General features: G+C 39.3%; 3 protein-coding genes across 6 annotated transcripts in view; all 3 read right to left on the reverse strand.

Moving 5' to 3' along the window:
• Nucleotides 1–7,838: 7,838 nt before the first annotated feature.
• Nucleotides 7,839–24,691, reverse strand: part of LOC129718697 (V-type proton ATPase 116 kDa subunit a 1-like) — a 45,685-nt gene continuing 28,832 nt past the window's right edge. For all 4 annotated transcript variants that reach the window (XM_055669741.1, XM_055669744.1, XM_055669742.1 and 1 more), the window contains 5 exons: nucleotides 10,594–10,747; nucleotides 10,018–10,539; nucleotides 8,378–9,965; nucleotides 8,145–8,316; nucleotides 7,839–8,085 (listed from right to left, as the gene is read on the reverse strand). In XM_055669741.1, coding sequence (XP_055525716.1) covers nucleotides 7,989–8,085; nucleotides 8,145–8,316; nucleotides 8,378–9,965; nucleotides 10,018–10,539; nucleotides 10,594–10,710 — 2,496 coding nt within the window. In that variant the 5' untranslated portion in view covers nucleotides 10,711–10,747 and the 3' untranslated portion in view covers nucleotides 7,839–7,988. The remainder of the gene's footprint in view (nucleotides 8,086–8,144; nucleotides 8,317–8,377; nucleotides 9,966–10,017; nucleotides 10,540–10,593; nucleotides 10,748–24,691) is intronic.
• Nucleotides 14,583–15,947, reverse strand: LOC129717158 (uncharacterized). The gene has a single exon (XM_055666999.1). The coding sequence runs from the start codon at nucleotides 15,945–15,947 to the stop codon at nucleotides 14,583–14,585; it is 1,365 nt and encodes a 454-aa protein (XP_055522974.1).
• LOC129717159 (uncharacterized) lies at nucleotides 16,164–17,255 on the reverse strand. The gene has a single exon (XM_055667000.1). The coding sequence runs from the start codon at nucleotides 17,253–17,255 to the stop codon at nucleotides 16,164–16,166; it is 1,092 nt and encodes a 363-aa protein (XP_055522975.1).

Raw genomic sequence — 24,691 nt, forward strand, 5'->3', positions numbered from 1 at the left:
TCCTAATTCTAGGTTATATTCCGAAAGCGTGGCGACAAGTACGAGTTATTTTCGTCCCCAAGGTCAATAAAAGGAACAAAACATCACCAAAATCCTTTAGGCCTATAAGCTTATCGTCAGTCCTTCTCAAAACAATGGAAAAAATAATCGGTGAACACATCAAGTCATCATATTTTTCTAAATCTTTCAGCAAATATCAATTCGCATACCAGGAGGGTAAATCGTCTGTAACAGCATTTCATACTATTGTTACAAAACTAGAGAAATCTTTTGCAGCGAAAGAAATTTCACTTGCGGCGTTCCTTGATATAGAAGGAGCATTTGATAATTTATCCCATGACTCAATGACGGCTGCAATGAAGGAACGTGGTTTCGACAATTGCATTATTCATTGGATCACCGAGATGTTATCAAGAAGAGAAATATCAGCAAACCTTGGAAGCTCGTACATAAGTGTAAAAGCAATAAAAGGATGCCCGCAATGAGGAGTGATATCTCCTCTATTGTGGTCGTTAGTCATAATTGTTCGTGGCAAGTATGACGATATCATCGCTAACCAAATGCAAACTGCCCTAAACATTGTTTCCTCGTGGTGCGATAGGGAAGGTCTAAATGTAAATCCTTCAAAAACTACTATCGTTCCATTTACACGAAGGAGAAAAGTTATGCTAAATAATATAAGCTTGAAAGGTGAGCTCTTGAAACTCTCAGACAACGTCAAATATCTCGGGGTACTCCTTGACAAAAAACTTAACTGGAATACACATCTAGAGCAAGTTATAGGCAAAGCCACAAATACTCTATGGATATGTAATAAAACTTTTGGTAAACAATGGGGACTAAAACCGAAAATGATCCATTGGATTTATTCGGCTATTGTGAGACCCAGAATTACCTACGCTTCACTGGTCTGGTGGCCAAAAACAAAAGAGAGAGGTGCTCAAGATAAGTTGGAAAAACTTCAACGGCTAGCTACTCTCTCAATAACGGGTGCAATGAGAAGTACACCAACCAAGGCATTGGAAGCTTTACTCTTTATGCTTCCACTGCATCAGTTTATACAATTAGAAGCAGAGAAGAGTGCTTTAAGGATTAAAAGACTCTTGAAACTCTTCGCAGGTGACCTAACAGGTCATCTAAATATTCTAAAAACTATTCGTATCAATCCCCTAGTAACCAACAATGAAGACTGGATGGAGAAAAGATACAACTTTGAAAGAAGATATCAAATAGTTAAACCTAAGCGCGATGTTTGGGAACGCGGGGGTCCCGATCTCCGTCCGGAATCAATTGTTTTTTACACAGATGGTTCAAAAATGAACGATCGAGTGGGAGCAGGAGTAACAGGCCCAGGAGTAGATCTATCAATTCCGATGAGTCGATGGCCAACCGTTTTCCAAGCCGAAGTCCAAGCTATACTAGAATGTTCTGTTATATGCCTACGCAGGAAATACAGACACTCAAACATTTGCATCATGTCCGACAGTCAAGCAGCTTTAAAAGCTCTAAAGTCTGCAACATGCACATCAAAACTAGTTTGGGAGTGTTCTTAATCACTTCAAACACTGGGTTGCAATGATCAAGTAAATTTATATTGGGTTCCTGGTCACTGTGGAATCGATGGGAACAAAAAAGCCGACTTGGATTGTCTCATCAGTTCATAGGACCAGAACCTTTCTGTGGCTTATCCGCTTCTTCACTTAAAATGGAGCTGAAAGCATGGGAAATTTCGAAGGTGGAGTCCAACTGGACAAATACTTCCATTGGTAGGCAGTCAAAGAGGTTTATAACACCGAACGGTCCTATGACTCGCAAAATACTGGAGCTTTCAAAGAAAGATCTAAGCACATATACTTGTCTATTAACAGGGCATTGCCCGAGCCGTTATCACTTGAAGCTTATGAAAAAACTTCAAGATGATACGTGTCGCTTATGTTGCATGGAAAAAGAAGACTCGGAACACCTGTTATGCCGATGTCCGGCAAATATTAATAAAAGACATAAGTTCTTCAATAGGGGGCTGTTAGAACCCTCTGAAATCTGGAGAACAACTTCCAGTACGGTTATTCGCTTCATGCGAAGTGTAATACCAGACTGGACTAATGCTATTGGTCATATCATAAAGGCCACTTCCAATAGTGGTACGTTATCCTGACTTAGCAAAATTAAAAAGGGCATATGTCACAAAAGATCAAAAAATTGGTCGCAGTGATAAAATACCCAACACGGAAAAAAAATCTTCCTTCAGTAAAACTACAACTCCTGGGGTCACATTCTCAGAATTTTTGTCCCATTTGCAACGAGATTGCAAAGTATGCAGATATTCATTAGACCAACATCGCCAAAAATGATCCCTCAATTGTTGCAAACGTTGCTTGCGTGATAATAGATTTGCCCGTATATCTTCCAGGTTAGGCTCAGAAATAGCAGTAAGTGGCCTTCCTATCAGGGAATAGGCAGGCGTTATTGCTTCAAGGTCTCCTGGGTCGGGTGGATGTGAAATTAAAGAACGAGAGTTGAGAATTGCCTCGATCTGCGTCAAAACAGTGTAGTACTCTTCAAAGGTCAGCAAAGCATGATGTAGAATCTTCCTGAGGTTGGATTTTAATGCTCTTTACCCCGGCCTCCCACAGACCGCCAAAGTTGAGAGCACGGGGTGGGATAAAATGCCAGGAGATCTCGCGTGCTCGACAAAAATCGTTCAATTTTCCCTGCTTTTGGTTGTCCGTGGACATGAGATACAACTCGTGGAGGACGGATTTAGCTCCTGCAAAATTGGTACCGTTGTCTGAGTGCAGTTCTTTAACCAGACCACGTCGGGCAACAAAACGGTGGAGGGCTGCTGAAAATGCAGCCGATGACAAGTCCGATACAAGTTCGAGATGAATGGCTTTAGTGGTGAAGCACACGTAAAGTGAAATATATGCTTTTACTTGGATAACCTTTCGTATTCCTTGACGTATGAAAACTGGCCCAGCGAAATCTACACCTGGGGTGACATTGCGCATTTCGTTTCGAGCAAGTCGAACAAAACTAAATGATCGCTGGGGGCGCTATGTTTTGTTTTTCGTATTTTTTCCAACTTTGCGGGTTAGATGAGCCGCAGGACAAAAGACAATGACAGCTCCTTTTAAGCTTAAAGCATAACTGGCAGTATGTAACCTACTCGAAAATAGCGAAAATCGTTCGAATCGAGCTGCGCAATGCCACCCCTGTTTTTTCAAACGGCACGGCAGGAACGACTCTGGATTCTGGTAAAATTCCCATAATTGGCTGGATCAATTTACAGGGTGGCCACTCTACCGGGAAAAACGGAAAAAGCTGGAAAAAACCGGGAATTTAAAATCACCGGTAAAAAAGACGGGAAAACCGGGCAATCATTCTTCACGCCGGGAAAATCATGATCCTGCATGTCTGCCGTTTCATTTGTTCAACAAAAACTGAGGAAATGCCAACGTGGAAACCTGTTTTTTTTTTGCATGCTGACATATTCTGGCGGGTTTTTGAAGAAACTGTTTGTACGTTCTCCTCTTGCATATCCAACCCCCTTTTTACGTGAACAAAGATTGCTCAGTTTTGAACCAGATGGAAAAAACTTTGATTGCCCAAAACATCGTTTAAGACGCTATCAACTTCACGGAAGGCGTATTGGAAGTTCTTGTGAGTAGTGTTCGACATCGAATCGGGTAGAGTCCGGTCAAAGTCAGATAGGACCGAAATCTTAAAAGCGCGACTTGATTCGGAATTTCGTTGATAATATAAAAATCACAATTCTGTCAGTCTCAACATATTCCACATTAAGTTTTTTGCGGAAATTACAGTCATATCAGTATTATGGGTCAGCTAAGCATAATTGAGTTTTTAAATTAGCGATAAAAAATCAAAAAACTAAGATAAAACCTTCGCTTTTTTACTAACTTGTGCTAAAAACATTGAAGTTTGATGTTGAAAATATATATCCGTTCTTACACAACTCATTTAATCAAAAATTCACAAAATGTTATGCTCTTTCGATTCCCACTATTATGGGCCACTTTTTGACTCTCCGTATTATGGGCCAATGCTCCCAGTATTAGGAGCCAGACGAATGTTTTTTTGTTTCGAAGACAGAGACATTATTTTAAAGAGTAATTCCAGCAGTGAGGTTAACATCGAGAGGCAGGTTAGACTATCAGAAAGACATTGAATCGATTTCGATAACAGATTATTGTAATATTTTGCTCAGCCTTTTTTCAAAGTTTGTTTTTCTCATGTTTTGAATACTCATATGTTTTGACAATATCTCCTAGACAGTCTCGAGGTACGGCGCTGGCCTAAGAAGCCAGTCGTCGTGAGTTCGAGTCTCGGCTCGGGGAAGACTGTAAGTGTCAGTAGGATCGCAGCGCGCTATCCTCGCAATTGTCCTGTACACTAAAACAGTTGGCTGCGAAGTCTGTGTATAAATAAATCAGATCGAGTTCCGAATCGTAGCACCAAGGCTTTGCTTTGCTTTTCTATGATTTGACAATGGGGATCTTATAACTCCGTCGGAAAGAGCACAGCAATCTAAGCTGGAAGGCAGGAGTTCGATTACCGATACAGTCACCTGTCACCTGAAATTCGGTCGGCTGCCTTAGAGCATACGCGTAATTGATAACTGTGAAAATGCGGGTTGAACAATCAGCGCGTGCTTATAAAACCAATAAGAAGCCTGAATTTTTAAACTGGGTACAGTAACCAAAGTTTAGAAATTACTGTTTTGCAGGGTTGATATTGACTTTAAAGCAAGGTCATGAAAATTCAGGATAAACGAACGTTAGTAAATATATTCAAAAGTTATGCTCAGTAGTGCACTAAACTTCAATTTGACTATCAAAAGTCATTAATATGCGTTAAATTATATTTGAAAGTCAAATATTTTCCATGCATAATAGGTACATAAACCATGCCGACTTGACCTCCCTTATCTTCATGGACTTTCACCCATACACTGTTTTCACAATTAACCCTCTAGTGTCCAAGTTAATTTTCAGACGGACTTCGAAAAAATCACTATAAATTTTTATAAATATTTTTTAAGTATTGATTGAAGCTTTTCAGAGGTTCAACTGAAGACCGTCTAAAGGCGGCACTGGGCACTAGAGGGTTAAAGAAAGCCTCATCCGCTCCCCATAAGTGACGGGACGGAAACATTATCTCATAAATTCTACTAGTGGACAGTAACAAAATCCTCTGTTCCTTCTTTTCACCCGAAATGTTGGTGTTATACTTAAGCCTATGGATATTCCGCCGCAGTCGCAGAATGAGTCTATGAAAGCAATTCAAAAACTAGGAAATGGTAAAGTTGTTACAGCTTTGAAAATTTACCAGACGCAATATACAGGTAAGTTCCGTTTTTGGCATGTTCCGTTTTTATCATGTTCCGTTTTTGGCATGTTCCGTTTTTGGCATGTTCCGTTTTTGGCACGTTCCGTTTTTGGCACGTTCCGATTTTGGCAACTTTTGGTTCCGTTTTTGGCAACACATCTTTTTTTAAATTTATTTTAATCTTTTACTGATTGGCGGCTCAAAACTAATACTCATAGTTCTCGACTAGTGTAAATACATACAATACATGACACATTTTTGACTAATCGACTGAGAGGCTGGCAAGGTTCTCTCAGAATTTAATGAACATTTCGACACTAGTTTTTAGATAGACAATTCACACTCTTAAGGAGAAAATGTTGAAAAACGCATGCAATTTTTTGTGAATAAAAGATAATTCCCATGTTTTATTCTAGTTTATATGAATCATGAAAGTTTTGTCTCCAACTTTAGAAACATGATTTACTCAACAAAATGTAGAACAAGACAAAGAAAGTACTGTTTTTCGAAATATTCTTCATCGAAAAAGTAAGCTATAAAATATTTGCTACAATCAAATTTCCACAATTAAAAAAAAACAACATTGATGCGAAATGGAGCGTATCTTCACGAAAATGAAAAAAAAAATAACATTCTATTTGGTGAATAATGTTTCTTAAGATAACGATAAACGACTAGCTTTATTCAAAATTTTATAACAAATTATCAATGATTACTTTTTGAGCAATTTTAATTTTGTGGAGATAAAAATACTACAAGAACAAAATGCACTGTTTTTCCACGTTGTTATCTTTCTACATATTTTGGACGCTGTTCCGTGGAACATTCGGTTAAATGCATTCGGTTATAAATTACTTGAAGAGATTAAAGATTAACAATACTTTTTTCACAAAGCTACCTCTCTCAAACGTTATTGAGCACTTCACTCAATAATACCCAATGACTCTTCAGCAATAGGACAAGAAGACAAAGAACATATGGGACTAATCCTTCGTTGCGCCTCAAGTGAGACAAAATTAAAGACACTTCAGGCTGAATGTAATGTCAAACTAATATTTAAATGTTATTTACCAATATTCAAAATGATAAAAAAGCAAAAACGGAACATACCTGTACTACGTATTACTGAAGTACTATTGAGGAAAAAGTAGCGAAGCACGTAGTATTTGCAGCGAAAAAAAACTTTTGCTATGAAATGCTATGTATTTACTGCACTCCAGCAAACCGAGCCATTGGCATCCCTATACCGAGTGACAACAGTAACAGTGAATGACAATGAACTCATGTCCTAGGCTTAAAAATTATTTGTGCCCGCTGTCAGCAGTAAGATAAAAATGTATGAAAAGAGGCGGTGATATGATATCTCGTTTACACATATGTTGAAATGTTAGCCCTGTAAATATGGCGCGGGTGCAGCAAACTAACACGTCGTTGTGAGAGTGCATGAGTGAATCGTGTATCGATACACTTCGAGACCAAAATACCTTTTCATTCACGTACCCTCACAGAAAAAAATTCTGAATATTATGCGTCACGTAAAATATTTTCTCGTTTAAATTTCGGTGGCTCTTGACGTAATTCACGATTTTGTTTGTAAATTATGCGAAATACCATTTAAATTTCAGTTACTTCTGACGTAAACCACGATTGTGTTTGAAAATTATGTGCAATATCATTCAAATTTGCGTGGAATATAATGGAATTTTCTATCATAAGCAGTGCTGATAAAAGTCATTTTCCCCAGTTAAATTCTTCGAAAATTACAGCTAATCATTTTCAATTTTCACTTCCAATGATCGCAGCACTCTTTCAGATACACTAGATTTTCGTCCTAGTAACGTGCTGTTATACTCAGATGAAATAGATCGCGCGCATCGTTCACGGTTACGGAATAAAATTTGACGACAATTATAACCAAATGATCTTCACTTCAAAGCGGAAAAGAGAAACAAACAGTCCACTCAACCAAAATGAACCTCACCGAAACACTTTTTCACTGACACTGACCGATGCCTTGACAATCTTCGTTAACTGATAAACTGATTTTGTTGTCTTACTTCCATTGCATGAAATATAATGAGGTGTTTTGACAGTTCACTTCCATGCAAAAAGCGGGAAGGGAGAACTCTGAAAGGATTGTGAAAAAATAAAGTTTATGGATGCTTTTTTTCACTTTAACTCAAGAGTGTCAACAAATATCAACCCTGATTCATAAGCGATAGAGGCAATTCTTTATATGCGATTTGACATAAAGTTTTCTTACTCTGCTGACTATGCGCGTTTACATTCTTTCGATTCCGGCCATTTTTCACTTCACCTAAAGTGTAAACTCGTGAATTTCTCTTCGCATAAATTGTAAACTACAGGCTGGTTTTCCTATGTATTCCATAACCAGGTTTTCACAACGGATTCTCCTAGCGAAAACTAAGCTTTTTCACTTGTTTAATTTTTCACTTCGCTTAGAACTGTAAACTATGCTTATCATAAGGAAATTAAATTGAACAAGATTTTATTGTATTCGAAGCATTATAAGTTACATTTTTTCTGAAATAAATCTTTAATACTGCTAAATTAGTGGAACAGCATTATGCGATAGCATGACATAAGAAAATTTAATTTTCATCTGCATTACATCAAATCCATCAATCGATATCATCATCTGCATCCAAAATTAATTTGAATGAGAATGGCTGAAAAACATAGCCGAGTCCTTCGTAGAATTTGCTCATAAATTCAACCCTGTCGAGGAAAACAAGATTTGATAATTTGCACAGTGAAATGCTTTCATATGTACTCACCAATGCAAACGCAGTGTGTGTAAAAATGCTGATAATCCTTCCATCATTACGAGAATAGCCAAAGTGAAAAGAGACCACGCACCAAAGACGAAATAGAGCATGATAGCACCTTTGTACGAATCTTGTTTCAGTCCCATCGAAAGCACCATATTCCAAAGCACTTCTGATAGCTCTGACAAAATTAAGAAATAAGTTTAGAAATCTTGGTTAAATTGATGTTAAATAGAACTTACGAGCATGAGCAAGCGATAATGCCCAAAGTCGCAAATATGATGCAGTGTGGGATACGGTACTAAGAACATATTCGATAGTATGAATAGCTTGATGAATAAAAATTTCACTTATTGGTTCCTCATCATGTTCATTGGGCACGTTTGACTTGTTCTGCGCAGATGAGTTTATGGTTGGATCGGCTGTTTGATTTATATCCCCGTTATAATGAGGCTTAGCTTCATTTTTTCTGCTGAACATGATGTAAAAGGGTTTTCCTAGCAGCATCCATGGGATACATAGAAGCGCAATGAATACGAATGTGCGCTGTAATGATTCTTGGAATGAATACATAAATTCTTCACAGCCATGTAAAGGTTCAGTTTTTTTAAATAACATCATATTGATGAACATGATTAGTACTGATGGGGCGCAGCCTGGTGTTTTTGGTTGCAAATCTGTCTTGGCAGTATATTGGATCCACTTCATGAACATCATGAATACCATATATGCAAAAAGTAGAACCAAGAAAATAATCTGCGGTAGAAATTCCAGCACTACACTAATTCGTTTTTTGAAGAAATTGTAGTTAATTACACTCATACAAACACCAAAAATCATGTGAACTACACCGAATATGATGGATAGTTTCATTTTGTATGAATTTAGAAAAATTATTTTATTACTAGCAAGCTGCCAAATAGGGTCCAATCCAACTGGATAGATATTCTCAACTAAATCCGCAGATCCAGGGTTTAACGCCAAATCTTTATTTGTCATAATGGTGGATGTATTATAATTAATAATCCACGAGCTTCCAAAAATATTCATTGATTTAGAAAATAAATCATTGTAAATAAACCCCGTGTACATGGAAAATACACCCATTAATAAAATTATATACCGACCTCCGAAGAATATATTCCATATTTCGTTATTTGATTTTTTTGCACCCAATTTTTTTTCTCCACTCACCATCCACAAACCAAACAGGGCCATTATTATTCCGTGACCCAAATCTCCAAACATTATACCGAACAAAAAAGGAAACGTAATGATAGTGTAAAGGGCAGGATTTGCTTCACGATAAGAAGCAATCCCATATGCATCGATCAAATTTTGAAATCCCCTTGTGAACTTATTTGTTCTGTTAAAAGTAGGTGGAGCTTCATTAGTTTCAATAATGTTCAAAAAGGATGGTATAGTGCTTCCAACTGCAGCCGATCCATCAGATAACGCTTTCTGAACAACAGGAAGATCCAACACTGGCACCCAACATTCACCGATAAGACACTTTTTTGTCACATCCATATTGAACAGATTTAGTGTATGATAAATAGCCTTCATTTTCTTCACCATAATCCTCCAACGCGGCAGCTCTTTTGCAACTGTTGATAATACACGTGACCGGTGATCCTGCGTCTGATTCAGTACCATATTCAAATCTTCCAAGCGAGTACGAACCCCTTTCAGCATGTCCTCGCGCTCATCAGCTGCACTAGGGCAGGGATAAAGTGACGCATGGTATCCGGTGCAAACTTTTTTGATTCTAGTTTTTAATTGCTCGCCTTGGAAAAAAGCAGCGAACACCGTTTTGTAGATTTTGCCTCCCTAAAATGAGTAATTTAAAACATGTCAAATATCTATTAAGCCCAATACTTACTGTTAATGGATCTTCTAAAGGTTTGTCTAGTTCTGCTTGTCGTAAAAACACGTTACCGCGAGAGATTCTCCACAACATACGCTCGAAACCTGGCACCTTTTCACGTTGAATAACTCCAGCAACAAACCCAAGACGACCTCTTGGTTGAGCATTGGCGACATCGTCAATAATCAAATTATTTCTGACAGATTCTGAATTTATTGCTCCTTCTTGTTCAAAGAAAAAGGTTTGCGTTCGCTCCAGTACATGTTTCAGCTCAGTCAGTTCAAGAAAGTTAGATTTCAAGTTGACCGCATTCTGAGATAATTCCATTATTTCGCTTTCTGTCTTCTCTAGATGTGCTTCCAGATCAATAATCTCCCGAGGATTGGGAGCACGTGGAGTCTCTTCATGTATGTCTGGAATTTCTACGTTATCTTTTCTTACTTCAACCTCTACATAGCGAAGCTTTCGTTCCATTTCATCACAACGGCGTACTTCACTGACAAACTTTCGCTGGAAAGCATTGACTTCAACATTCAACTGAAAATTCATTAGTAATACATAATCTATTATGTAGAATTGCAGAATATTTACATCTCGAAATTGAACGGCCCCCGTTTCTCCTAGCTCGGAAACTGAAGTGTAAGCTGCCTCTGGTTGAATAAATATTTGGCACAAAGCCATTTCTTCGCTTCTGAACATGGCTCCCATGTTAGCTACGTTAATGGTATAGTGTCAAAGTCTGAAACTGATCAATTAAAGTTCAGTTAGTTCATGTAGTATGTATGAAAAGTAGCTACTTTCTATGGCGTGCATTACGATTCCGATAATTATGTAATTATATAATATTAACGAACATAGATTTTTTTAATAAGAGGGGGGGGGTGGTTAGTAGTTTAAGTATTTATGATAAATATTAGTAAGTAATGAGTATGTGTGTCTAATCACAAATGGTGACTTCAACACTGTTAGAAAAATTGTAATTTTAATTGTTAGGATTTGTTTGCTTTCGCAATTAGGACTTATCATTCGTAGGGATTTAAACCTACTTGTCAAGAAAGAGAAGTAAACTTACAACTAAATTAATTGCTAACTTATTGGCTATAAAGAGAGTTTATCGTAGCAATTGAGGATTGCAACGATTTTTGTCAAAAATTGTTAATAATTTTATTTGACATAGCTTCTAATATTTCAACACCAGTAAGTCTATGTAATTCGAGTGTACCAAACCAAGGAGGACGCTTCAAAAACATTTTCAGAATTTAATTCTGAATCCTTTGAAGCGCTTTCTTCCTTGTTAAACAACAACTTGACCAGATCGGTACAGGATAAAGCATTGCTGGTCTGAAAATTTGTTTGTAAATAAAGAGTTTGTTCTGTTAATGAGAGGATATAAACATCTCGTATATTTGATACACTTTTCTTGTATACTCTCAATGTGCTCTTTGAAAATAAGTTTTTTATCGTAAATTAGTCCCAAGTACTTAACCTTGTCAGACCAACTTAAAATAACCTCATTCATCTTGACAACGTGATTATTGTTTGGCTTGAGGAAAGAAGCCCTAGGCTTATGGGGAAAAAATATCATTTGAGTTTTAGAAGCATTGGGAGAAATTTTCCACTTTTGCATGTAGGAAGAAAAAATATCTAAACTTTTCTGCAATCGACTGCATATGACACGAAGGCTTTTTCCTTTTACGGAAATGCTTGTGTCATCGCAGAACAATGACTTTGTGCATCCTGGAGGCAAATCTGGAAGATCTGAAGTAAACATGTTGTACAGGACTGGACCCAAGACTGAACCTTGAGGCACACCTGCTCTGACAGGAAATCTATCAGATTTTGAATTCTGATAGACAACCTGCACAGTTCGATCAGTAAGATAATTTTTTAAATTTTTAATAGGAAAATTGGAAAATTAAAAGTTTGCAATTTCGCAATCAAACCTTTATGCCAAACACTGTCGAATGCTTTTTCTATGTCTGAAAGAGCAGCTCCAGTGGAATAACCTTCAGATTTGTTAGCTCGTATCATATTAGTAACTCTGAGCAATTGATGAGTTGTGGAATGCCCATGGCGAAATCCAAACTGTTCATCTGCAAAAATTGAATTTTCGTTGATGTGTGACATCATTCGGTTAAGAATAATTCTCTCAAACAGTTTACTTATTGAAGAAAGCAAACTGATTGGTCGATAATTTGAAACCTCAAAAAGATTCTTATCCGGCTTTAAAATTGGAGTTATTTTTGCATTTTTCCATAATTTGGGAAAATATGCAATTTTGAAGCAGCTTTTGAAATTTTTTACTAAAAATGCCATTGTGCTCTTAGGGAGATGTTTGATTATCATGTTAAACATTCCATCGTCACCAGGTGCTTTTATATTTTTGAAATTTTTAATAATTGATTCCATTCAAGTTAGTTTCAATTATTTCCTCAGGTAAAAAGTTCTGGGAAGAATTTGAATCAAATTGACTTGTGACTTCATTTTCAATTGGACTCACAAAATTCAAATTTGAATTATGAACACTCTCAAACTGCTGAGCAAGTCTTTGAGCCTTTTGTTCATTGGATATAAAAAAACGTTCACCATCTCTTAAAACTGGAATAGGCTTTGAAGGTTTCTTAAGAATCTTCGACAGCTTCCAAAAGGGTTTTGAATATGGTTTCAATTTTTCAGCTTTAGTATCAAAATTTTGATTTCTCAGAAGAGTAAATCTATGTTTAATCTCTTTAATCTTTATAAATAGTTTGGAAAATAGGGTCACGAGAACGTTGATATTGGCGTCTGCGGACATTTTTCAAACGAATTAGAAGTTGAAGATTTTCGTCAATTATTGGTGAATCAAATTTCACTTGAGCCTTTGGAACAGAATAATTTCTGGCATCAATAATTACACATTTCAATGCTTCCAAAGCGGAATCAATATTTACTTCGCTATTGAAATTATTTTCAATACGAGTTATATATCTTTCCCAATTAGCCTTGTGATAATTAAAAACAGAGCTTATAGGGTTTAAAATTGATTCATGTGATATGGAAAAAGTTACTGGAAGATGGTCAGATTAAAAGTCAGCATGTGTGATCAAATCACTACATACATGACTTTTATCTGTGAATAGTATAAATAACTTCACTGTCCGACAAGGCTCCCGCAGAATGTCCGAAGTGGACCGCGTGCTGCCCAAAAACGTGGTTGGGTTCGGAATAATGAACAGTAAACTTTATTCGATTGCGGACTGTATATTTAGCTTAATCACGTACGACTTGCACGACCGGTATGCCAAAGGGAACTGACTCATCAATCCTGACCTACCCTACATGCGAAGGCACTCAGCTGCCAGGAATCTACTACTACTATTCTAAATGGTATCTCGTTCGGTAATCAACTTCAATGTATAACGATCAATTGGATCTCAGCGATCCGACTGCAACGAGTTCCTTAACTGACGTAACATACCGGCGGCCTTGAGTTCACTCAACACAATTATTCTTAGATAATACAAAACAATAAAACAATAGACGCTGTCTAGACTCTGTCTGCTCATCTGTCTCGAGTTTACCACACATCGTTGTTGTTCGCTGATTGAATTGTTGAATGGTCCAGATGATCTCTCTTTGTTATTGGTGACGATATCCGACATGCATAACACGATGAATCCGTGCACTGATATCATGCGTTATGTGTATGCAGAAATTTTACCATAAGTTGATCGATGCCTGTTAAAAACAAATACGATTGTAATCCGAACCAATGATTTTCGGAGGAGACACGTAACTTAAGCTTCGGCCCCCTGGCGTAAAAGGATAATATATCCGGTGTTTGCCAAAGTGTGCCCCGTGGGGGCAATAAATACTCATCTTACTAACAGCCAGGATACGATGCCTCGATGTGGTGAGTGGTAGCGACGGTTGATCCTCATAACGTGGTACATCAAACGGGATGACATCTTGTGGCTGGCGATTATTCGAATCGGGATAGCAACATACGAACGGCTAACGAACATCAGACATATCTGCGAAAATATTTGAAACGATTGGATCCAGAAAAACTACGAATGTGGATCGACGTAACTAAAATGTTGCCCCCGTGGCTTTGCGGTCGATTGTGCCGCAGATTGCCGACAGTTGCCCCATGTGAGGGCGTACTTATCTTACGGTTTATCCAAACATTGAACACGAGATGCAGAGTAATCAGGTAAGCTTGCGATCCAAGGCAGGTCTCCAGATTTCTAGCGATGAAAGAAAAACAGCGCAGTAGGTTCCAACGAAACAGTGATAATTGTTGAACATAACTTAACGATTGCCCCCAGGCAAAAACGACATATTTCACGTCGCCAGCTGCCCAAAGTGCCCCAGTGGGGGCTTGAAAACTTAAATTTTAAATAGCGACGACAAACACACTAACTGATGTTAGAAAATTTACTGGGTATCCTCGACATGCGGTTGATTATCACGGATCGGAAGAATGCATATTTTTTGAATGCCTCGCCGATACGTTCCCTGTTGGGTGCGAACGGTGACAACCCTTATGTTGCCATCGGTTCCTGGATGAATTTCTGTAACACGTCCTAATTGCCATTTCAGTGGGGTAAATTATCCTCTTTTACCAACACCATCGTTCCGATGTGTAGGTTGTTTCTCCTTCTTGTCCATTTGTTTCGGTTGTGGAGATCTGACAAATATTCAGTTGACCAACGTTTCCAGATCGTTTGGAAGAACTGTTGGACTAATTGCCACCTGCTTAGTCTGTTTTCCGGTATATCCGTGAGGCTGGGTTCTGGAATGGCGGTGAGAGGGCGCTGTATTAGGAAGTGCCCAGGAGTAAGGGCTTCCAAATCTCGATGATCGTTGCTTAGTGGAGTGATTGGTCTCGAATTGAGACAGGCTTCGATCTGCGTGACAACGGTGAAAATTTCATCAGGACGGAGTAAATTATTTCCAATGACTCGTCGCATGTGACCCTTAAGGGACTTCACGGCTGCTTCCCATAACCCACCGAAGTTCGGTGATTTCGCAGGAATAAATTTGAAATCGATTATGTCCTTTGCTGCCTCTGTAACTATCGGATTTTGAAATTGTTCAGAGCGGAACAGTCGGTGCAATTCGCTTAGTTCTCTCCGAGCGCCTACGAAATTGGTGGCATTTTCACAAAAAATTACTTCAGGTTTGCCGCGCCTGGCAATGAAACGTTTGAGTGCTGCGATAAAGGCTTCGATCGTAAGATCGGCTACCACTTCTATGTGGACAGCTTTGACCACCAAGCAGATGAACAGGCACAAGTAACACCTAGCCGGAATGGCCTTTCGCGACGTGTGGCCGAGACTAAATGGACCGCAATAGTCAATTCCAACTCGCAGGAAGGCAGGAGCTGGAGTTACCCGTTCCAACGGTAAATCGCCCATCAGTTGGTCATGGACGCGTGGTCGTGCTCTAAAGCAAGGAACACATTCATGAACTACTTTCTTCGCTAGGTTTCGCCCACAAAGTGGCCAGAATCTTTCCTTCATGCAGGAAAGCATAAGCTGCGGTCCTCCGTGGAGGAGTTTATGATAATATTCTTTCATTATCAGCTTGGTTAATAGGTGACTGCTGTCCAACACTATCGGGTGTTTTCTGTCGAACGTAACTGGAGCATGACGAAGTCTACCGCCAACGCGAATCACACCGTCTCGTAGCTCAGGATCCTTGGAATGTAATCTAGAGGTAGGCTTAACTTCTCCTCTCGCTGCTAGATCCGACAGTTCAATTGGAAAACATTCGGATTGTGCAAATTTCACTAAAACGAGCAATGCTTCTTCATGTTCTCGTGCACTGAGCACTCCTGTTCGTCTGACTGTTCGATTGATTTTTCTGCTATTATGTGTGTAACGTAATATCCATGCCGTCAACCGGACCAGTTGACACAATGACGAATAAAGAGTGAAGATTTCACTAGGAGGTAACATCTGTAACGCTGCTGTAACTAAGGGTTTTTCTTCCAACGTAACTGAATCGAATTGTTGGTCTGGAGCTTCATACGTTTTCGGCCATTCGTTGCAATCTTTCCCGAGCCAACTGGGACCCTTCCACCATACAGAGCTTTCTGCTAGTTGAAGCGGTGTCGCACCCCGGGAAATAATATCAGCCGGACTCTCAACGCCGGGTACATGATTCCAAACGTCTTATCGGGAGATGTGCTGAATCTCCGACACTCGGTTGGCTACGAATACTTGCCATCTAGACGGATGCGATGAAAGCCAACACTTCACTATGGTCGAATCAGTCCAAAAATAAGCATTAGTTGGAATTTGGATGCTTGCGGCAACAGTTTCATACAGGTGTGCCAGTACCAATGCTGATGACAACTCTAGTCTGGGTATCGACAGTTTTTTCTTCCGCTTATTCAAGTCTTCTAAAGGCGCCACCTTCGATTTCGCCATCACTAAACGATGTGATACCTGACCTTCTCGTGTTACACTTCTTAGGTAGATAACTGCTCCGTAAGCCCTTTCTGAGGCATCACAGAAACCGTGAAGTTCGCATGAAATTACATTTTTACCAAATGCAATCCAGCGTGGCACGGAAACTGCATCGAGTCGATCCAAGCTGTTTCTGAACTCCAGCCATTGTGATTGTAACGTCATGCTTAAAGGCTCATCCCAAGAATACTTTCCTTTCCAAAGCACTTGGAGAAACATCTTCGCTTGAACAATGACGGGTCCTGCTAGTCCATATGGATCGAAAAGACGTGCGGCTTCAGATAGTACAACACGTTGCGTTATCGGAGACGTCTGCTTCCAGCGTGGCATTTTAAACCAGAAAAGATCCGAATCTGGTTCCCAGGTGAGACCAAGTGTTTTTACGGTCGATGTCGTATCGATATTAAGAACGTCACGTTTATCCCTCAAGTAACTTGGTATATTGTTCAAAATCTCTTGTTGATTAGAGTGCCATTTCCGCAGGTTGAACCCAGCGGACCCGAGAAGCGATTGCACGTCGCTGAAAAGTTTCTTCCCTTCATCTACAGTATGTACCCCAGCAAGCATATCATCAACGTAGAAGTTGTTCTTGATCACATTGGCTGCAACTGGATGTGTCTTTTCTCCCTCTTCAGCACATCTTTTCAAACTCCTTGTGGCAAGATACGGAGCTGATGAAGTGCCATACGTTACGGTGGTCAATTGGTATGTTCGCAACCTCTCATCCACTGATTCTCTCCAAAGTATTCTCTGAAGTGGCTGATCTTGTTCCACGACGTTGATCATTCGGTACATCTTCTCGACATCGCCGATAATTGCATATTTATGGAGTCGAAACCGAATCAAGATAGACAGCAGATCATTTTGAACTACTGGACCCACCATCAGAATGTCATTCAACGAAATTCCGGAGTCTGTGGCGCACGACGCATCAAAAACGACTCTCAGTTTCGTCGTGTACTGTCTGGTTTCATAACAGCATGGTGGGGCATGTAGTAGCTACACTTTGGTTCATTTTCCTCGTCCCTTATTTCCTTCATATGACCCATTAGCAAATATTCGTGGATAAATGCCGTGTAAAGAGCCTTCATTTCCAGATTAGCATTCAATCGCCTTTCAAGTGCCATAAATCGTTTGGTTGCAATTGACTTTGACTCTCCCAATCGTTCCATCAAGTAATCCCTTTTGGGAAGTGTTACTCGGAATTTTCCATCTGCATCTCTTGATGTTGTCTGTTCGAAGATAGTTTCGCAAGTAGTCTCCTCAATGGATAGACAGCTCTTTGTCTTACAGGTCTCTAACTCCCAGAAACGCGCTAGTTGTTCATGGATTTCTCCAGTTGTGACTACATTTGCGACGGCAATGCTATAGCTAGCTTCAGAGTTGTCCGATATTTCTCCCGCTACTATCCAACCGAGTTGGGTATTACATAGAGTCACACCTGTTTCCTACAGCTTCATCTACTCTCCCAGCAACAGATCATAAAAGACTGAAACACCCGAAATTGCATCAACTCCACCAGACTCGTAGAAGCTTGGATCAGCTAAGCAAATATCAGTCGGCAGCTTCCATGTACCGATATCGATACTAGGCTGCGGCAAATTCAACGTGATTCGAGGTAGTACATAAAACTTCAGCTCTTTGGTCTCGAACAATAAATTTCGTGACAGGATTCTTGCTAACACAGATTGTTTAGACACCGTCAAAGCATCACCAACACCCTTTACTGGAAGATTTTCATGGAACCGTTTAAAGTTTAGTTTCTGGGAAAGGTTTTCCGTGATAATGCATATTTGGGACCCGTTGTCTAATAACACACGAACGAGGGTCGTATTGCCGAAGCGATCAGCAAAATTCACGATTGCAGTTGACAGAAGTGTTGTGTTCCGGTGACTGCGAATGTGGTGTAAAGTAGCAGTGTGGTGAAGAGTAGCTGTTGTGTTTGTGGGAGGTGGCTGTCGTGTAGGTTGCGATGCAGTGTTCTGTACTGTTGCGGGTTGAGAATTTAACTGAGCATTATTCATCCGGGATTGTCCCTGTGAATGTGGTTGTTGCTGAGTTTGGGACTGTTGACGATGCGGCATTTGCACGTTCGCGTTACCGACTTGAGGCCTGTTCGGGATGTTCTGGGTTTGACCTTGTGTCGTCGAATTGGTTGACATAAACGGATGTAGTAAATAATGATGGCGTTGTCCACATTTTGCACAGGTACGCCTAGAGCAATCAGCCATGAAGTGTCCCTGAGATAAACAGTTCAAGCACCAACCAAGTCTCCGAATAGCAACTCTCCGATCGACCACTCTCATTTTGCTGAACCGACGACATTGTTCAATGCTATGCGCACCTCCATTGCAGATAGGGCAGACACTTGTACTCTGAGTTACAGTGTGGATTGCAGGGCTCCTGAAGGACCGCCGCTGCTCAACTTCTCTTCGACCCGACGTAGAATGCAAAATCCCACAGTGCGGTTCTAAAAAGTCAGCCATGTCTGCATATCGTGGAATACCTTTGCACGCATGATGTGTTTCCCAGTGACGTAGCGTTGTGTTGTTCAGTTTCTGCGACAGCATGAAGGCCAAGAGTGCACTCCAATTCCTTGTGTTTTCTCCTAATTTCTCTAATTGTTGTAGGTTTACCTTGAACGTCATGAGTATGGTATTCAGTGCATCAAAAGATTCCGATCGCATAGCAGGAACAGCAAACAATGCCTTGAGGTGCTCATGAGCTATCAGATTGTGATTTTCATATTTCGTTTCCAAAATGGCCCAAGCAATATTATATGTTGCTGCACTAACCTGCACCTGATTAATTTGAAGCAGCGCATCATCCCGCAAAGAAGCTCGCAAATAATTGAACTTGTCCATTGGACTCAGGTCCTCATTATTGTGAATCAGTGATTTAAAGTTGTCCCGAAAATTAATCCACTCCTGTAATTTGCCCGAAAAGGTAGGTAACTTTAACTCTGGGTATTTTATGCGAGAGGTTTGTCCTGGATTGGCAGCATTCGGCTGGCTTTCAGCAACAATTCTTGTGCCTCTAGCAAGCTTGGCAAGCAACGCAGATTTCAAACGAAAATATATACTTTCAAATTCTTTGTACGCAGTAACGTTCCCGGCATCACTGCCTGCGGCACCTACATCATCATCAGCAGCGCTTTCATATGTATCGCCAGCATCAACTTCGTCTAAGATCACATCTATTTCGACTCTAACTGCACAAAACTTTTCAAAGATTTCATCCAGCTTCGTTAATCGCAATTCCACTACACCCTCATCGCGATCATTGTCGTAGTTATTTAAGAACTCTTCCACATTTTCTAATGACGATCTCAACTGCCTCTCCTGCTTAATCAACTGCCTTAGGTCCCTAGAAGGCATTTTAAAGGATTCGATAAAGCGACACTTACCCTGTTTGAACAATAGAATCACTCCCGAGACCTCAAGCGGAACGAATTGACAGGATTGACAGCCCAATTAACAAACCACTTAACCGTGGGAATTGATCAAACGGCAAATTGTAAAAAGGCCGTGTATTAAATTATCAACCGGAGAAACTCAAACATATTCTCATTAAACGCGAATCAAATTTTATTCTACTCGCAACGTGGTGCGGTAATTTTGCGCATGCTAATAGTACAAAGGCACAGCGCTTCTATATTTCTATTGTCTCATGCAAGTTATAAGCAACCAAGCCACCTCAACCACACAATCACACACAATGACTACTTATCTGACTCCTCGCTGATCGATGGTAGATGTCCGAAAATTTCGCCAGTTGCTCCGATTTATTGTCGGCGGTGCTTGATCGCATCGAATTGAATACCACTTAATGGTAACAATATATATCACAAATCCAAACGGCAATCAGTACACATTTTCAAAGAGATGCCACCTTGGGCACGGTATCGGTTAGCACTGAATTTATCCCCAACGCAGAAACAACGAAATACGACCGTTTCGCACAGTATTAAAAACCACGTGAAATTCGAGAGATCGTTACGCGATCCTGCGGATTAGCCAGATCCGGTTCGAAGGACAAAAAATGAATAGTATAAATAACTTCACTGTCCGGCAAGGCTCCCGCAGAATGTCCGAAGTGGACCGCGTGCTGCCCAAAAACGTGGTTGGGTTCGGAATAATGAACAGTAAACTTTATTCGATTGCGGACTGTATATTTAGCTTAATCACGTACGACTTGCACGACCGGTATGCCAAAGGGAACTGGCTCATCAATTCTGACCTACCCTACATGCGAAGGCACTCAGCTGCCAGGAATCTACTACTACTATTCTAAATGGTATCTCGTTCGGTAATCAACTTCAATGTATAACGATCAATTGGATCTCAGCGATCCGACTGCAACGAGTTCCTTAACTGACGTAACAATCTGTAAGCACCAAATCAATTGTTGATTAATTCCTTACGGAAGAAAAACATGTAGGACTATTCGGAGACAAAATAGAATAGTATCCTGAGGAACAATCATTGAATTAAATTTTCCAATTGGAATTACTTTGAGAATTATCCCATGATCGATGTTTAGCGTTAAAATCGCCAATTATGAAAAATTTTGAACGATTTCTGGTGAGTTTTTGTAAATCACCTTTCAAATAATTTCTGTGCTCGCGTGTGCATTGGAATGGTAAACATGCTGCGGCAATAAATAAAATCCCAAGTTCAGTTTGAACTTCAATTCCGAAAGTTTCAATAACTTTCGTCTCAAGATGGGGAAGAGCACGATGATTGATTCGGCGATGAATAACAATTGCCACTCCACCGCCGGAACCCTGAATCCTATCATATCTATGAACCACGTAATTGGGATCATATTTTAATTTGATGTTAGGTTTCAAAAATGTTTCAGTAATAATTGCAATGTACACATTATTTACTGTTGAAAAATTAAAAAGCTCATTCTCATTAGCCTTCAATGAGCGAGCATTCCAGTTTAAAATTTTTATTGTTTTATTTAAAATCATTGCTAAATTTTAAATTAAAAACAATTTAATTGTAAAATTTGTTCCAATTTGAATGGCTTCAAACACGGATTTTGCCTGCAACATAGCGTTCATAAGGTCGAACTTTGCCTATTGCAGAAAAGAAACCTGCCGTAATAGGCCCCCGGCAGTTGTAATTTGAAAACACATTTTCGGTAGCAATATTAACTGGTGTATTAGGTGTATTTTTATTTTCTACCGTGTTTTGCTTATCCCCATATTAACGGTCATTTTAAGGGAGCTGCGTAGCCGCAAGGTTACAGAGTCCGCTTTGTCAAGCGGATGGTCGTGGGTTCGAATCTGAGTAGAATCAGGCCATTCGATGTCAGCAGGGGACTTTAAGCATGGGTTTATGCTCAGGCTCCCCACCAGTTACCCTTCCTTTACGCTGAAATCTACAATACCTTTGCGTTACTTCCTCTTAACAAAAATAAGTCCCTCTTATCAATAAAACTGGCCAGAAGGACGCACGACGAAACTTCTCCAGGGAATTATAATTGGTGATATTCGGCAGTAGGGAACGAGGCTTGGTATAGGAGAACAGTTAACGTGTAAAAGGAAAGGTCACTTTAGAGAGTAAGAAATCAGATATAATTGGCGCCGTTAAACATTAATTTGTATTTGTGCCGTGTCAAATAAATATTAGATGAAGAAAAAAAAATAAAAGGGAAGGTAGCACATTACATACAAGCACTTATAAAAAATAATAATAAGCATGCCACTTCTCAATAGCGGTATTGCAAATAATAGAAGTGCGGGATACAGCAGACACCCGGGCATATCTCACAATAGATCAACGATTCTGGTCGCAGTGAGGAAGTCCGTACAGGAAAAAAAACGGTCATTTTCGAACTACCACATTAGGCGGTAAAATGTTCGAACTACCTGTAACCTGAGCATATATCAAACGAGTATGCAAAGGAGTTGAGAAAGTGGGCGGTACCGGTACGCTTGGAGCATTTTTTTTTTTGAAGTTTGTTTTGATTGTGAAATTGAATTTTGTTTACCTTGCCTTGCCTTAACAATTGCTAAACGGACTGGGCATTGATAAAAATTTGACATATGGTTGGCGTTACAATTCGCACAGCAAAAATTTTTACTCTCCTTCACAGGACATGTGTCCTTTTTGTGAGAAGAGTCTCCAAAAATAAGGCATTTTTGGCCCATGTTATAGAATTTTGAACCATGGCCATAACGTTGGCAAATACGGCATTGAGTGATATGCTTTTCACCTCCGCCAAACTTTCGATATGATTTCCACTTTATTCGCACATTATAGATAGCATGTGCTTTGTCAAAATATTTCAAATTGTTAACCTCAGTGCGGTTGAAATGAATTAAATAATTGACAAGAGAAATTCCAGCTCTCTGACTGTTTCGCCTCGTGATTTTTGTTTCATTTGAATCAGTAAATTGGAAACAGTAAATCCTAAACAACTTCATGGTTAAAAAACAACGTGAATCGAACAACACGGTTCGTGTTTCGAGTGTGTGATCTTGCCATTTAAGCTACAATGGTATACTTGTAGCATAAGCATTCTTCTCCCGCTATCTCATCACCTTTATTTGCCTCATTGAATGAAATTCACCACTAATCTCAGAGAAAAACGGGTAAAACGCAAAAACAGTGTGTTCGGCAGGATGGGGTAAAATGTGCATTTTTCGGTTTTTTATTTTTTTTCAATAGTTACAACCCCCAAAGAAAAAAAATTTAAATGAGGATCGGTTTTAAAAATTAAAAGTCATCGTTTGAGCGAATAAAAAATTTTGACGGGAAACCTCTATAAGACATTGTATCGGTTATCCATAATTACTCGATTATTTATTAATACAAAATGCTGTTAATTTTACATGGTGGCTAAACAGGCTTGAATTCCAAGATCAGGCTCGTTTCAGAGGTTCGAAGCAAGAACTGTGAATGCTTATGCAACCGGAGGAAACAATAAGGCAGAAGCATTTAACGGTGAACATTATTTCAGAAGTTCGTTTTTACACTGAATGGTTTTCTACCGCCCTTAAGTTTGTACAATTTGGCTATTATAGGCGTAAAGAGGCACATCAGTGAGTAAAATGTTACTTAAGGGGTAATATCCACCAAAAAAAATTTTCTTGTCATATTTTTTATTGGCTCAAATCATACTAAAACTATCCTAGAATCAAAATCTGCATCGCCCAAGTACTGATCTAAACTCAAAATTCGTTGAAATCAATTTATACCGAACAACTTTTATGCTCCAAAATAACATTTTTCGTTTATTTTGGCGATGCTCGTTTTTTTTTTATTTCGAGGCTTTGTAAACTAGCAGAAGTTACCTATGATCGTTATCGTGTTTCAAATTTGAAGTATAGAGGTCGCTGCATCAAGTTTCGGCCGTTACAGCATCTCCACAGCACGTGTTTGCTCACAATTTCCCTTTGTTTAATCGAGCAGCCGTTCTCGTTGTGTACGTTCTTTGTTTAAGTTTTTATATACTTTTTAACAGTGAGTTATATTCAAAAATACTTAAATACGAGTGACAAGTTTGAGTTTTGCGTGGGATCGGACGCCAACCATGTCAAAGAGGCTAGACGCAGCCTAACATCAGATAATAAAAAGGAAGAAGAGGAAAATAAAGCCCAGGAAGGACAACTTTACGGCGCAGGGATAGCTGACTGAAAGTAAAAAAAAAAATATTAGGGGCTTTATTATTGCGATTCTAAACATTTATAGCATTTTGAAACTTTAAACGCGTTTTTCTCAAAACCATGTTTTCAAAATCGGTGAGAACTGGCTGCACGACCAACAATAAGCACGCAGTTCTTTCTTGCTCTACGTTTATTTTCAAATTTCTAGTGTATTTTTCAAAGTATAAATAATGCGAGTTGTTAAAAATGGTAAACTTGTGCGTGTTGTATGCGGAAGTGATAAAAGTAGTTAACTTAAAGTGCACCCTTTAGTGAAATATCAATTAAACAGATATTGAAAATGTCCGTTCATACAAAATGTGTATAAAACGTAAGTGTGAGCAGGATAACACATGTTTGTTCAGAGAAAAAGAGTGTTTTCTTTTGGTTCGGTACAAACAACGTTGCCAAGCGAAAGGAAGAAAGAAAGGCAAAAGAGTCAACACCACCAGCTAAGTATCCGTGCTCTTTTTTTGCATTATATGGATTAGGTATATGTGATTGTGCGATATATTTACGAAAGCGAATATGACAGCAGTCATGGAGCTTTCTGACAAATCAGTCACGCACA

This window comes from Wyeomyia smithii, chromosome 1, assembly GCF_029784165.1.
Source record: "Wyeomyia smithii strain HCP4-BCI-WySm-NY-G18 chromosome 1, ASM2978416v1, whole genome shotgun sequence".
Taxonomy (NCBI): Eukaryota; Metazoa; Arthropoda; class Insecta; order Diptera; family Culicidae; genus Wyeomyia; species Wyeomyia smithii.

Coding starts and splice junctions, on each gene's coding strand:
- LOC129717158 (XM_055666999.1), bottom strand. CDS start 15,947: ATGTTACCTCCTAGTGAAATCTTCACTCTTTATTCGTCATTGTGTCAA.
- LOC129717159 (XM_055667000.1), bottom strand. CDS start 17,255: ATGTACCGAATGATCAACGTCGTGGAACAAGATCAGCCACTTCAGAGA.